This window comes from Poromitra crassiceps (assembly GCF_964638095.1).
Source record: "Poromitra crassiceps genome assembly, chromosome: 7".
Classification (NCBI taxonomy): domain Eukaryota; kingdom Metazoa; phylum Chordata; class Actinopteri; order Beryciformes; family Melamphaidae; genus Poromitra; species Poromitra crassiceps.
The window spans coordinates 32191459-32204605 of record NC_139628.1 but is presented as its reverse complement, the minus strand read 5'-3'; the positions used below and the strand labels follow the sequence as shown (position 1 = coordinate 32204605).

The window sequence follows — 13147 nt, the reverse complement described above, 5'->3', positions numbered from 1 at the left end:
CTTGATGCAGTCAAATAAAGCTCTTGAAACAAACATCTTCCCACTTGAGTTGTTCTCTCATTACGAAACACTTGGTAGACGACTCCACACTTTCTTGGCCACTGTGACAGTCAAGCAGATGGAAGTGAGTGGATGCTGATAGATGCAATGAATCTCTTTTTTTTTTTTTTACAAGGGCACACATGTTTTATTTACTTTCCGGTATTTAATTTCAAATATGCAACAATATCTGACAGAAGTCATGTGCAGGACAGTAAACTAATTTCTTCATCTGCTGCAATAAGGACTTCACTAGCCACAGCGACGTCGAGTCAAAAGGCTACCAAGCATTTGACTAGCAGCTGGCGTTTGGGGGGGGGGGCAGTAGCCAAGGAAGACAAAGACACAAGTCGTGTTTTATGCAACTTATATTTACGGTACAAATGCAAATACAATGTCAGAAATACAATGTCAGACTTCCTGAATCAACATTTATTGACAAATAAAAACTGTAAAACGGAACTATTTAAAAACATTGACGAGACATACATACATATACACATACACACATACATATACACATATAAATATATACATACACATGTATATACATATTACAAATATATATATACAGTACATACATATCATTCAGTAATTTAAAAACAAATAAAATTCTTGCACAATAGACCCTTCTCACGGGGGCCATTTTGTGTCGAGAAGCCAGGGTAAACACAGGTGCAAGCAAAACACTAATAAGGGTTTCCAACTTCCATGATTGGGATTTGGAAACCCTCATTAGTGTTTTGCTTGCACCTGTGTTTACCCTGGCTTCTCGACACAAAATGGCCCCCGTGAGAAGGGTCTATTGAGCGTAAGTTAGCCAGGTGGTATTTCCTGTTGGTGACTGACGACAAGTTAGCCTGGTGGCATTTCCTGTCGCTGACTGGCGACAAGTTAGCCTGGTGGTACTTCCTGGTTGATTGTCCCATGACAGTGTATTGAACCATACAGTGCGTGAGTTCACTTTGGCTTAGTCCAGATTTCAGGCTGAGCTTGTGAGATCTGTGTGTCTGCCGGCCAACGGAAACATTGGCTAACTATCGCTGCCAGGCTGGAGCTCCATCCTTCGCAGAGGACGTCCCAGCCAGCTCAAAGTTATTGAATAAAACTAATAAAATCAAGTTTCTGTGTCAGAGGCGACACAGCGATCTCACAGGCGTCTGAGGCTCCTCTTGCTGCGCGCGGCCTTGGTGGAGTTTGGTTGCGTGCGGGGCAGCAGGACGTGTGGGCGGGGCAGCAGGGCGCGGCACGGGGCAGAGCCGTGGAAGGCCTCCTGGCAGAGGGTGCAGAAGTCAAACTGGCAGGCGGGCCGGGTGCAGGTGGCCCGCTGGGCCTCTGGCAGGTGGGTGGCGGGCGAGCCGCAGCGCCTACAGGGACGCAGAGCCTCGTGCTGCTTCAGACCGCTGGCCGCCTGCACACACAAAACAAACAGTCCAGAAAATCATCTCAATGCATTTCCCTTCTGGAAGAGACCAACCGATTAAATGTTATAAGCCCGAGTTACTCTTTGTGAAGTACTACAGTATTAGCCTGGGTAAACCCATCCCCCACGTGACCTGCTCTCAGACCTGCTCACAGTCACACGCTAGTGTCTGGGAACTGAGAGAGCAGGTCACGTGGGGGCTGGGTTTACCTAGGCTACTACAGTATCACCACTGCACGGGTAAGACCTTCCACTTTTCTTCCCCTTTTACTTGACATAAAACAGACACTTGATTAATTGTTTTACTTATTCATTAAGCAAAAAACACCCAATAATCTCTTGTTACAGCTTCACAAATACCAACATTTGCTGCTTTTCTCCTTTTCGTGCAATTATAAAATAAAGACTTTGTTGCTCCTGGTCAGACTAACTGTGTACGCTCACACCTAAAGTGTCATGGGTCCCCTGGGCGCTGGCTGCCAGCCCTCAGCACTGTCAGCAGTCCTCACCAGGGGGGCGGGGCGTTCAAGCAGCGCTGCAGAGATCAAGTTTGGTTGTGGCCAACATAATCTAAAGTTTGTAGTAGAGCTATTTGGCAGGCCTGCCCTGAACTGTGACGGGCACAATCAAATAAACATCCATGTGTTCCTGCACAATACAGACTAGGTACTAGTATAGAGATGGGAGTGCAGCATTGGCTCAAGGAACCAGAGTTTGTAGAGTAAAAATCTGAGTTTGTCAGGTAAAAAAGCAGGTGCTCTTCAAGGATGGGGCAAAAAATATGAACAGAGATGAAAAAAAGAGGGGGGAAAAGTGAGGGTCCAGAGTTACCGCTTTCAGACAGACATGGTTCTGGCTCTGGCTCCGTTCTGGAGTCTCAGAACCTTGGTGCTTTCTGGCGAACCAGCCCGTGTTCACACCAGTTTAAGCGGAACCAAAGTGGGAGGACATTATTCGGTAATCCTTCAGTTTTTTAAAGTTGATTAATTATTTGGTCTGGCGTTTCGAGTGAACCCAGCCTTGGCCATCTCTTCCACAAGTTCGGCATACGACATGCTCTTTCTTGTACTGCTTTCTAGCTTTTCTTGAGATTCGGTAGATGCCCAAATCGCCACTAAACATTTGGTTTCCTCAGGAGACCACTGCAAATTATTTTTCTCCGTGTTGTCACTGCCTTCTTCTCCTTCCTGCTCGTTTTCACAGCCTAGACTGAGACACGCCCACTGATGATGTCACGGTTCCCAAGGAAAAAACAACTATTTTTTGGTTCCGCTGAGAACCAACTTTTCAGGTTCCGAACCAATTATTTTTTCGGTCTGAACGCGCCGGCCGTTTAAAATTTGGGTTTGGGAACCGGAATGGAGCCCTGCCAGTGTGAAAGCCCTAAGGGTGAAGGAGGTCCACAGGTGTAGGCAGCAGCCAGGAGAAAGGCATCTGATGCACTCTGAAGTAGTCTTAAAAATGCTTTAATAAAAGCAGGGATATATAAACCAACAGGTTTCCACTCACAAAGTCTTCATCAGGATAGAAATGCAATCTCATACAGGTGCTGAATTGAAAGCTTACAAGGAGGTCATGTGGTGGAGTCACATGGGTGAGATGTTACCTATTTAAAAGGAACCACCAGTAGAAGAAAATGAACAAACATACCTATTTAAAGTTCCTTTAAATAGCAAATGCTTGTTAGAAAATATGTTGTTTTTCTAGTAAGTGTGTTGGTACGGCTGAAGTTTTGCATGCTATGCTATCGTGCACCATGTGACCCGAAAAGCACGGTTGCACCTCTGGAAATGATAGGCTAATTGAGTCTTAATGGCTGTTTATACTTTCATATAAAATTATAAATCGACATGCCTAATTATGTCATTCTTTATATAGCGCCTATATCAATTGTTTTTAAGCTCAATAAACAGAGATTTAATGTGTCCTGAATTTATCCCCATTGTCATGTATTTGAAATCTTAAAGGACACGTCCTGCAGCCGTTTTGTCTAGTGGAAAACACTGAACTTGTCATTATTTTGACATTTTAACAATGACTTTAGGCTCTGGGAAATTGTCATTATTTTTGACATTTTACAGACTCAACAATAGACCCTTCTCACGGGGGCCATTTTGTGTCGAGAAGCCAGGGTAAACACAGGTGCAAGCAAAACACTAATGAGGGTTTCCAAATTCCAATCATGGAAGTTGGAAACCCTCATTAGTGTTTTGCTTGCACCTGTGTTTACCCTGGCTTCTCGACACAAAATGGCCCCCGTGAGAAGGGTCTATTAATCGATGAGGCAAAAGGAACAATTCATTAATAAATAATGGTTAATCGCAGCCCATGTTGTACGAACGGTTTTCCCCTCAGTATTAACACGAGTGGCAACAATTCCACCCTAAAAACCAAGAAACTGGTAAATGAGCAGCTGAAGCGTCTGTCCGGTCAAACTCACCTCCAGGTATTCTGTGAAGCGGGAACGCTGGGAGCGCCGTGTGAGAAGAGTGTGTGTCGGGTCCTTGTGCGAGGGAGGGCCCCGTTTGTCCGCCAGGCTCTGCATGCAGGACAGCACGACCCGGGACACACCCACGTCTCTGGTCAGACCGCAGCGTCTCTGCCCCAGAGAGCCCTGGTTCTCCTGCAGGAGACGGCAAAAACACACCAAGAATCAATGACGGTGCAAGTATAATGAGATCCAGGGGGTCAATTATTTTCACAGCATTACCATCCATAAGTAACACAATGACTGTTGTGGTCAGGGGGCTTTCATACAGTTTCTGTAATAAAACATCTAAGAGCAAAAGTCTTATCAGCTGGTCAGGGCTTTCATACAGTTTCTGTAATAAAACATCTAAGAGCAAAAGTCTTATCAGATGGGGGACGGCTGGGACCAAATCTTATCAAATGGGGTCCGTGGTGTAAATGTGTGTCAGTTTAATGGTCCTTGCTTGACGCGAAAAAGTTTGAGAACCACTGAGCTAGATTGTATTATTATTATTCATTTAATTTTTTCAGAAATTGTCCCCATTTTCTCCCCAATTTATACTTGGACAATTTATCCCCATGCCTGGCTGCCCTATTGACTGCCCCGGTCGCTGATCCGCCCTCTGCCGATCTGGCCATGCTTCCTCTGACACATGTGCAGTTACCAGCCGCTTCACTTCACCTGACAGGGAGGAGCTTCACCGGCAGCATGTAGCACGTGGGAGGAGCACGCTAAATTTGAATGATATTTGAATTGTGCTTTGAGTGTTTTTTCCCCTCACCCTGAGCGCCTGCTCTGCCTGCTGACACCTGCTGGTGGCTCTTCTGTCCTCGCAGATGATCTGCCTCCATGTTTTACTCACGTTCCTACAGCTAGGAGACAGGAAAACAGGAAACACAAGACAACATTAATTCAATTAAATTGACATTCATTCAAATAAAAGACATAAGTGATATAAACGGCTAACATTAACAGGTAGGAAACTGCAGGGGAAACACAAAACTAGAAACAAAGAAATTCATTCATCATTATTAAAAGAATGTTCCTTCTAAATGTTGGCATCAGAGATTCTCTGATTTCAGTTTTTGGCCAATAAGTAACTGTTTATTAGAATGAGAATTATGTGGGCACATTGTCCTGAGCATGCAGAAAATGTTGCCATCATTTTATAATGGACATAAACGATCAAACCTTGGTAGTAAAACCTTCCTTCATTGATGCAACATGACTTTCTCCTTCATTTCAAGTAGATCATGTGTTGCCAGATGTTTTGTTTTGTTTGGTCAGACCAATAAAAGTGAAGGTCTGGAACATCTGTACCTTCATCTGCTCCTCTGAGCTCAAATGTAGTCACCTTTGCACGCCGCTCTGAGTGCAAAGCCCCTCTTCTCCTGCTACATGATATGTCTTGAGAGTGAAGCATCAGTTTTATGCCGCTGTGTTTACCTGATGAGGTCCATGTCCCCCAGTTGAGCCAGGATGTGGGTGAGGATTCCTCTCATGTTCCTGGACAGCAGAGATGAAAACACGTCAACGTTCTCTAGGCCCATCTGGGCTCCGATAACCCGGTCCAGAAGATGATCCTCTGCCACCTTAGCAACAACGCTCCAGTCATACCTGAAAACACATGAGAACATACAGACTTCCTGTCATTTCATGAAAACCTGAAACGCATGAGAACATACAGACTTCCTGTCATTTTTCACAGATGCGTTACAGTCCGAACTAAAGAGTGTAGGTGCACCTAGTTGGGAATCAAACCTTAACATCCATCGCTATGCTCTCGACCCTTTTTAGTCACTTCACTCACTCATCCTGGCTCTAGTCTATCTGCTGCTGCTCTGGGGGCGGTCTCCAGAGTTTTTGTTTTGTGTGCCTTTATTTAAACCGGTAAATAACATTGAGGACGAGGTCTCATTCACAACTGTGACCTGTTCTTAGTCCTTTTTCCTTTCAGCCCTTTCTCAAATGTTCTGCACCAGGTTTCTTTGGGACGCCCAGTTTCTTCTCCAATGGGGCGTCCAGCATAGAGCTGCTCTAGGTAGCAAAGAACATGTCCCACTCCCCAGCCATCTCCATCGGCACAGTAACTTAGGGGAGGGAGGGTGTCACTGAAATGATTTGCTTGAAGCATGTTTGTCTGACCAGTTAATTTTGATGCACGTGGCGACGACAGGCTTTGCAGTAAACAAAATGATGAGGGGGGTAGCAAAGGGGTTCAGGGGGGCCTATGTTTGTTAAGGAGCCTGATAGAGGGGATGAAGCTGGCCCTCCCCCTGTTAGTTTTAAATATAGGGGCAGCGTATCTCCTACCAGAGGGCAGGATCTGAAAGCAGGTGCTGAGGTTATGAGTCAAGTCCTACTGTCCCTCACGATCTTACTTGCTTCCTTCACCGCCCTCTGGTCATAAAGCCGTTGGGAGGGTGAGCACTGCCCCCCGGCAGAGCTTGGACCCCCAAGGTGATCACCCTCTGCACTTATTGGCCTCTAAGAGACCCTCATACCAGGCCAAACAGACGTGAGGAGGAGGCTCTATATGTAGCAGTAGATGTAAAAGCTGCGGAGGATGGGAGGGGCTATGTTCAGATGCCTCGGCCTTCGTAGCAGGTACTGTAGGTCTGCTGTTGGCACTTTTTGAAGATGGTTTGTGTGTTGCCGTTTACACCGAGGAGGAACCAAACGTCTTCTTCGTTAGTTATAAGGGGAGTTTTTGTGATCATACATACCTCTTATTCCTCTGGAAGCTCTTGGCAAGCTCCTCACACACGGCCCGCTGGAAGTTCAGTATGGGCAGGTTGGCGTCGCTGTGATGGCTGGCGGCGCTGGACGACACTTTCCTCCCTGGACAAACCGTGGGAGTGGAAGCCATCACCAGAGACACGGGACACCTGGAGGTCGCCTTCCCTTGGCACTTAGAGGGACTAGAATGACTCAATGTAGTTGTATTTTCTTGACGTTTAGCAGGAGTGGAAGTCATTGCTGGAGGTTGTCCATGGACCTCTTCTTCTTCCCCATGGTGGCTGTTTTGCAGAGACAGGTAGCCGCTGTCCCCTTCTTCTAAAGCCCTGTCATGCGTTCTGCTGTGGCTGTTTTCTTTGTTGTGGACCGCTCTGGTGTCGTCGTTGAGGGAGAACAGCACCGGGGTCACACCCACGGGCGACAGCGGGGCTTTGAAGAGGACGTGATCTTTCAGCGGGGAGGTTCTGGGGTGAGACGGCTTGAACTCGACAGCAGCCACAGCAGCAGGGGCACCGGGGATTTTCTCCATGCTGTTACCCCTGGAGGCCTCGTAGCTAGGACATTTCATGATGACCACCTCAGTATGGGACATACACAGCACACAGTATAATCCTGAAAAAAGTAGAAGAAGAAAAATAGGGGGTTATATAGGGGAGTTAGGCAACGTGGTTCTCAACGTGGGTTCCGGGGATGAACAGGGTTGATGACTTGTTCAATTCCACCATGATTTCATTTGACAATAGAAGCAAATTAAATGCACACCTTCAGTTTCTTGTAGACAGGTGTGTCAAAATTCCTGCACACTGCAATTTACCTTAGATCATCTGTTTTTTGTTAGTGTGCAGGAATCGTTTTTTTCTGACCATTATTTCATTTACAAGTCAGTTCACACATAATGTTGCAGAACGCATATTTTGATCATAGTCCCACTGTAATCATCGACCTACACAGTACAGATAACTAGTCATGGAATTCTGCATAACTAACAATTCAATTCAAACTGTATTTCAGACACAAGCGCAGGTCCATATAAAACAAGACAAGACATACAATACATAAAGATACATAATATAGATACACAATAAAATATATTCTCAGATTTGGGTCCGACAAGATATCATCAAATAATAGGGGTGTGCAGCCTTGATGTGTAACGTTACATTTGGGGTCCTTGATATGAAAAAGTTTTGAGAATCACACTGAAAGCTATCAAGCTGAATGGCATCACTCATGCAAGCTAGCTATCGTTACTAGTAATACGCCTAACCTAGCTACACATAACCTTGACAGTGACGATAGCGTGTTAGAAATGAAATGCACATACGTTACTATAAGATTGGTTATATAAAAAAGATGTATGCATGTCTGTACTTTGAATACATTCTAGGAGTCAACTATTTTACAAAGCAGTTGATTTTGGCGCGGTGTAACATTGGGCGGAAAGGCTATGACTATACGCTGGTTTGCAGCCATAGCCCAGTCTCTCTTTAAAATGTAATCCACCATTACTTAGGTCAAATGCATTTTGAGATGAGACGTGTTGAACGCTGACAAACTAGTTAAGTTACGTTAGCGTTACAGGGATTGCCTCAAAGTTTAGCCGCGTATCGTGGGCTGCATGCAAAGTAACTAACGTTATGCAATACTAGAATCGGATCACTTTCCCAACAGTTTGTCAGATATCACGTTACAGACACACAACTAGATTTAACAGCACGTCACCTGGCCTGTATTTGGCGATATTTCCAATGCATAGGGTTAGCTGCAACACAGCCTACCTAGCTAGTTGGTAAGCTAACGTAGCTAACGTTAACGTTATTGACACATCAACATGTAGCCCGGTTAGCATAGGTCCATATATCTCATGCTAGTCCCGAAAACTGTGGAGAGAAACGACACAGTTCCAAGCGGGGCCTCAAGCTAGAAAGGCAAAGACAAGCTTCCAGTTCTCACCTTGCGTTTGTGTTAATGTCGTTATCAACATTACATTAGCCTGTAGCTTCAGTCCAATTCGCCGCCTAGCTAACCTAGCTAACCTGCTCTCTGCCTGTTGTACTACCGACGCCGATCTGCCAACATTAAATGCTAAAGTCAGAATGAAAAAGCGCCAGCCTTCGTCGTTTGAAATCCGTGCCGAAAATACGCCAACCAATGAGAGAGAAGCAGTTCCGGTCCCGTGACGAAAATTGAGCCTTTTGGCCTGCCGTACCTTTACGGTTGTTCCGTCAGCAACAATAATACGAGCTACAATAAGCATTTCCGGACCGGTTTTCAGAGTAAAATAAGCTTTTTGCACAAGCCTAGAGCACACAAAAGCCATTGAAAAATTATAAATGTGCACAGTAAAACTATACATTAAGCATTTAAAGCTATACAATACAAATTATGTTTCTGTATGACATTATCTGTTTTAATAACATTGAGAACGTTCTTCTCAGTATCTCATACATTACGTCGCTTTTACATTGAAGGCAACCAGAAGTCTTGTTGCTAGCTCACGGGACAAATCCCAGAAAATCGGAGCTAGCTTTTCATCTAGCACCGGCTTCCTGCCTTCTTCTTCTTTTTTTTCTTTTGAATGGCGAATTGCACCCAGGCGGAGAATTATCGCCACCAACTGGTAGGCCATGTTAAATTATTGTAATCAGTCCTGTGGTTTGAAGATATGTAAAGAAACGTTTTAAAACCTTTCTTCCGGTATTCTTTACAAAAAGTGTTTTAAGCAGAGAGCTTTGGTATCTACATTAACGGTATCTGCTTTAATGCCCCATGCTGCTGCTCCTGCTGCTGCTGCTCCTCCTCCTCCTCCTCCTCCTCCTCCTCCTCTCCTTCCTTGGTGTTTATCGGCAGCCAGTGGTGTAGTGGTCCCCGGCATAGACATATATAAGGCTAGATGGCTTACCCGCGCTGCCGGTCAATGGAGAGCGACGTCGTCGCATGGTGGCCATCTTGCTACGGCACCACAGCTTTATATATATCTATGGGTTAAAAAAACGCTAACATTTTATTATTATTTTTGGCTCCAAATTACACCAAACTTAAACTGAAGCATCATCATCATGAGATGAATTCACGCACCTAGTTTCATGCAGTTTCATCCATTTTGCTAGGAGCTATGAGCATCTGTTGTTGGGTTAGTATTATCACATCAGATGATCATAACTCCTAGGGAAATGGATGAAACTGCATGAAACTTTGTGCCTGAATCCCTCTCATGGCATAGATGCTTCGGTATAATTTTGGTGTAATTTGGAGCCCATCAAAAATATAGTGTTTTTAGTGTTTTTTGTTTTGTTGTTGCCATATCTCGGGAACGGAATATGCTTGTAATAAACCAAACCGTTTGTAAATCCGTCAAGATTTCAGCAAGTTATGAGTATTTTTGTCTGTGCACCCTCCAACAGCTACCAGAGAACGTACCAGAAAGCCTGCCGTAGCAAGATGGCGGCGCTTCAACGACGCTGGTGACTCCGCCTTAAGCCATCTAGCCTTATATATGTCTATGGTCCCCGGAGCAGTGGGTAGACTGTAACTTACCCCGCCCCCCCGGCCGCTTTTTCACACACACACACACACACACACACACACACACACACACACACACACACACACACACACACACACACACACACACACATATATATATATATATATATATATATATATATATATATATATATATATATATATATACTGTATAAATAAATTATATACATACATACATACATTATGCATGGCTGGTAGATAAGTCATGAACAGCATGTCAGGCCTCATGTTCTACCACCAGAGGTCACTGTAACCAAGCAAAGGAACGTGCAGTCAGAACGTGTGTGTGTGTGTGTGTGTGTGTGTGTGTGTGTGTGTGTGTGTGTGTGTGTGTGTGTGTGTGTGTGTGTGTGTGTGTGTGTGTGTGTGTGTGTGTGTGTGCGTGCGTGCGTGCGTGTGTCCTAAAGTACTCAAATACAAGTAGGCTACTCAAGTAGAAGTTTACATTTTGGTTGTATTACAATAACAAAACAGCATTTACATAGTAATACATAATACATGAAATTAAGGTAACTTAATATATTAAAATATTAAGGTCATTTATAAAAAAAAATATAATTTATACAAATCAGTATACGGAACCTGTAACTTGTGCATAAAAATGTTGGTTTCCGCTAAGCAAGATAATCTAAGATCAGTTTTATGTAATAACAAAACAACATTTACATAGTAATACATAATACATGAAATTAAGGTAACAATATAATATTAAAATAGTAAGGTCATTTATAAAAAAAAATATAATTTATACAAATCAGTATACGGAGCCTGTAACTTGTGCATAAAAATGTTGGTTTCCGCTAAGCAAGATAATCTAAGATCAGTTTTATTCACTGACTTTGAATTGTCCTAACACTAAAATAATTGCAGCAACTGCAATTCTATTACATAGCAGTGAATTCTCTACTAAGAAAATAAATGATGATAAATCTATTTTAAACGATGACTAGTTGGGAACACACCCTCACTTGTGTCACAGATTCTAACAGTTGTAATGACTTTTGTAATCATATGCATTTCAGATGGTTTTGAAATCAGGATACCAGATATATTAATATATTAAGCCATGTGAGTTGTTATACTGTATCAATATCACTGCCAAATACATAGACGATAGGTTTAGTTTCACCAGATGATCACTTCCTCCTTGATGTGTTTTCTGACCAACTGAAGTTATAGTGAATGAATGGTTATAATGCTCACAGGAAACCCAACAAGTAGCACATCAAGTGCCTTTACAGTAACTCCATCTACTCGTGTTACATGTTGCTTCCAAGTGCCTGAAATCTCAGTTGCTGAAGGAAGGCAACCTTTTTAATGTGGATGTGGTTGTCATAGAGACTGGTCACACCGTCTGTGAATACCTGTGCTGGAACACCACCACCACCACCACCATGTGCCTGTGATCTGTATAGTACATCCTGTACTGACTTGGTTAAAATGAAAGAAATGTTGTGAAAATATGAATTCAACAGTCCATAAACAGAAATGCCCAAAAAATATTGCTGTGCGAAGTCCACAAGCCAGCCGTCCCCTGGGGGTGTGAGTGTTGGGAAAACAGAGATAATAATAAAAGGGTCTTGTTGCCGCGGATGTAGACCTGCTCCAGCTGTGCCACCCGGCCATCGCGATAAGTCACTGTGTTGATGTTCGACATTGGGAAGTTCATGTTGTCCTCGGCCTCGATGAGTTTGCCGATGGACATTTTTCCACTTAGTCCTTACGTTATGTCTTAAAAAGTCATCTCTTCGTTGTTTTCTGCGAAGCTACATTGGATACAAATTAATAATTACAAATAATAATTATGAATTTGCATTCCATATGGACAGCTGTCCAGGTCTTTTTCAAAATCAGCGAGCATGTCCCGTCGGTGCAGGCGGTTGAGCAGATGTGATCTGGACATCTGTAGGGAGAAACAGAAAGCATAGGAAGGTTCTCAAACAAAACTGTCACTCTAGCAGGAACAGGAAGAAGAAAGAGGCACTGAAACAAAGACAGAGGTACTCACATCGGCCTCTTGCTGGCGCCGTTTGGCTGCCATCTCCCTTTGCCCCACAAGCCGAGGTCGCTTTGCTCCGATGTCTGGGCCTGCACTAGAAGGAGAATTTTCATCAATTACTAAACTTGGGAGAGAGAAATTTGCTTCTGCCTTTCACTCATGAGTTTTCATTCAAAAACTATGGGTTGGGCAAAGCCAAATGGGTCAGGTCAGTCATGATTGTTCAGTGCCTGCAGGCTGATTTAGACTATGTTCCAGATAACTGAATCCACATCCATACAGCTAGTCTCCCTGTGCCTTCACTTTATGCTGATGACTTGAAAATCAGAATCCTTGGGCCTGACCAATATTGTCAGAATCGGAATCAGCTTTATTGGCCAAGTATGTACACATACAAGGAATCGGACTGGGGTTTGCTTTGCTCTCATAGTACTCCCACACCAAAAAAGAAAGAACGCTATGCACAAGTTAAAAACAGGCAGGGCAAAAGGGTACATTTAGACATCAGCAACATTTTACAGTAACTACTATTCGCCTTATGTTGCCGGACGCAATTGTATTTGTTCTTCCGGTTCAGCGTTAGCCGGCCGGTAAACATCGATAAACTGTAAACTATGAATGAAGTTTGGCAACATTCAGCAGCTACACTGCGGCCAACTTCAGACATGCTCATAGCGTTACTGCTGCGAGGAGCCGCGATGGCTGTACCCGGTCGGCATTTAATGTTAGTTACAAAAGCACGTCGACAGTGTTTTCTCACTGCCAGTAAGCTACAGTAGGGATTGACAGATACTAGCTAGTCTGACTGGTCACACAGCCAGCACTCCTCGCTGCTCGTTAAAAATGTCCAAATAGGCATTATTCTGATAAACTGGTCACATATTTGGAATGTTACGTTCTCATATGAAAAAATAAAACTTTATAAGTTTTT

At 43.8% G+C, this 13147-nt stretch overlaps 1 protein-coding gene across 1 annotated transcript; it reads right to left on the bottom strand.

Moving 5' to 3' along the window:
- Nucleotides 1–1189: 1189 nt before the first annotated feature.
- Nucleotides 1190–11922, bottom strand: LOC310779542 (F-box only protein 5-like; the record flags this gene model as incomplete). Its single annotated transcript, XM_083640066.1, has 6 exons — nucleotides 1190–1450; nucleotides 3903–4085; nucleotides 4714–4804; nucleotides 5379–5549; nucleotides 6659–7283; nucleotides 11805–11922. 6 exons carry the CDS (start codon nucleotides 11920–11922, stop codon nucleotides 1190–1192), a joined length of 1449 nt encoding a protein of 482 aa, XP_083496192.1.
- Nucleotides 11923–13147: the final 1225 nt, after the last annotated feature.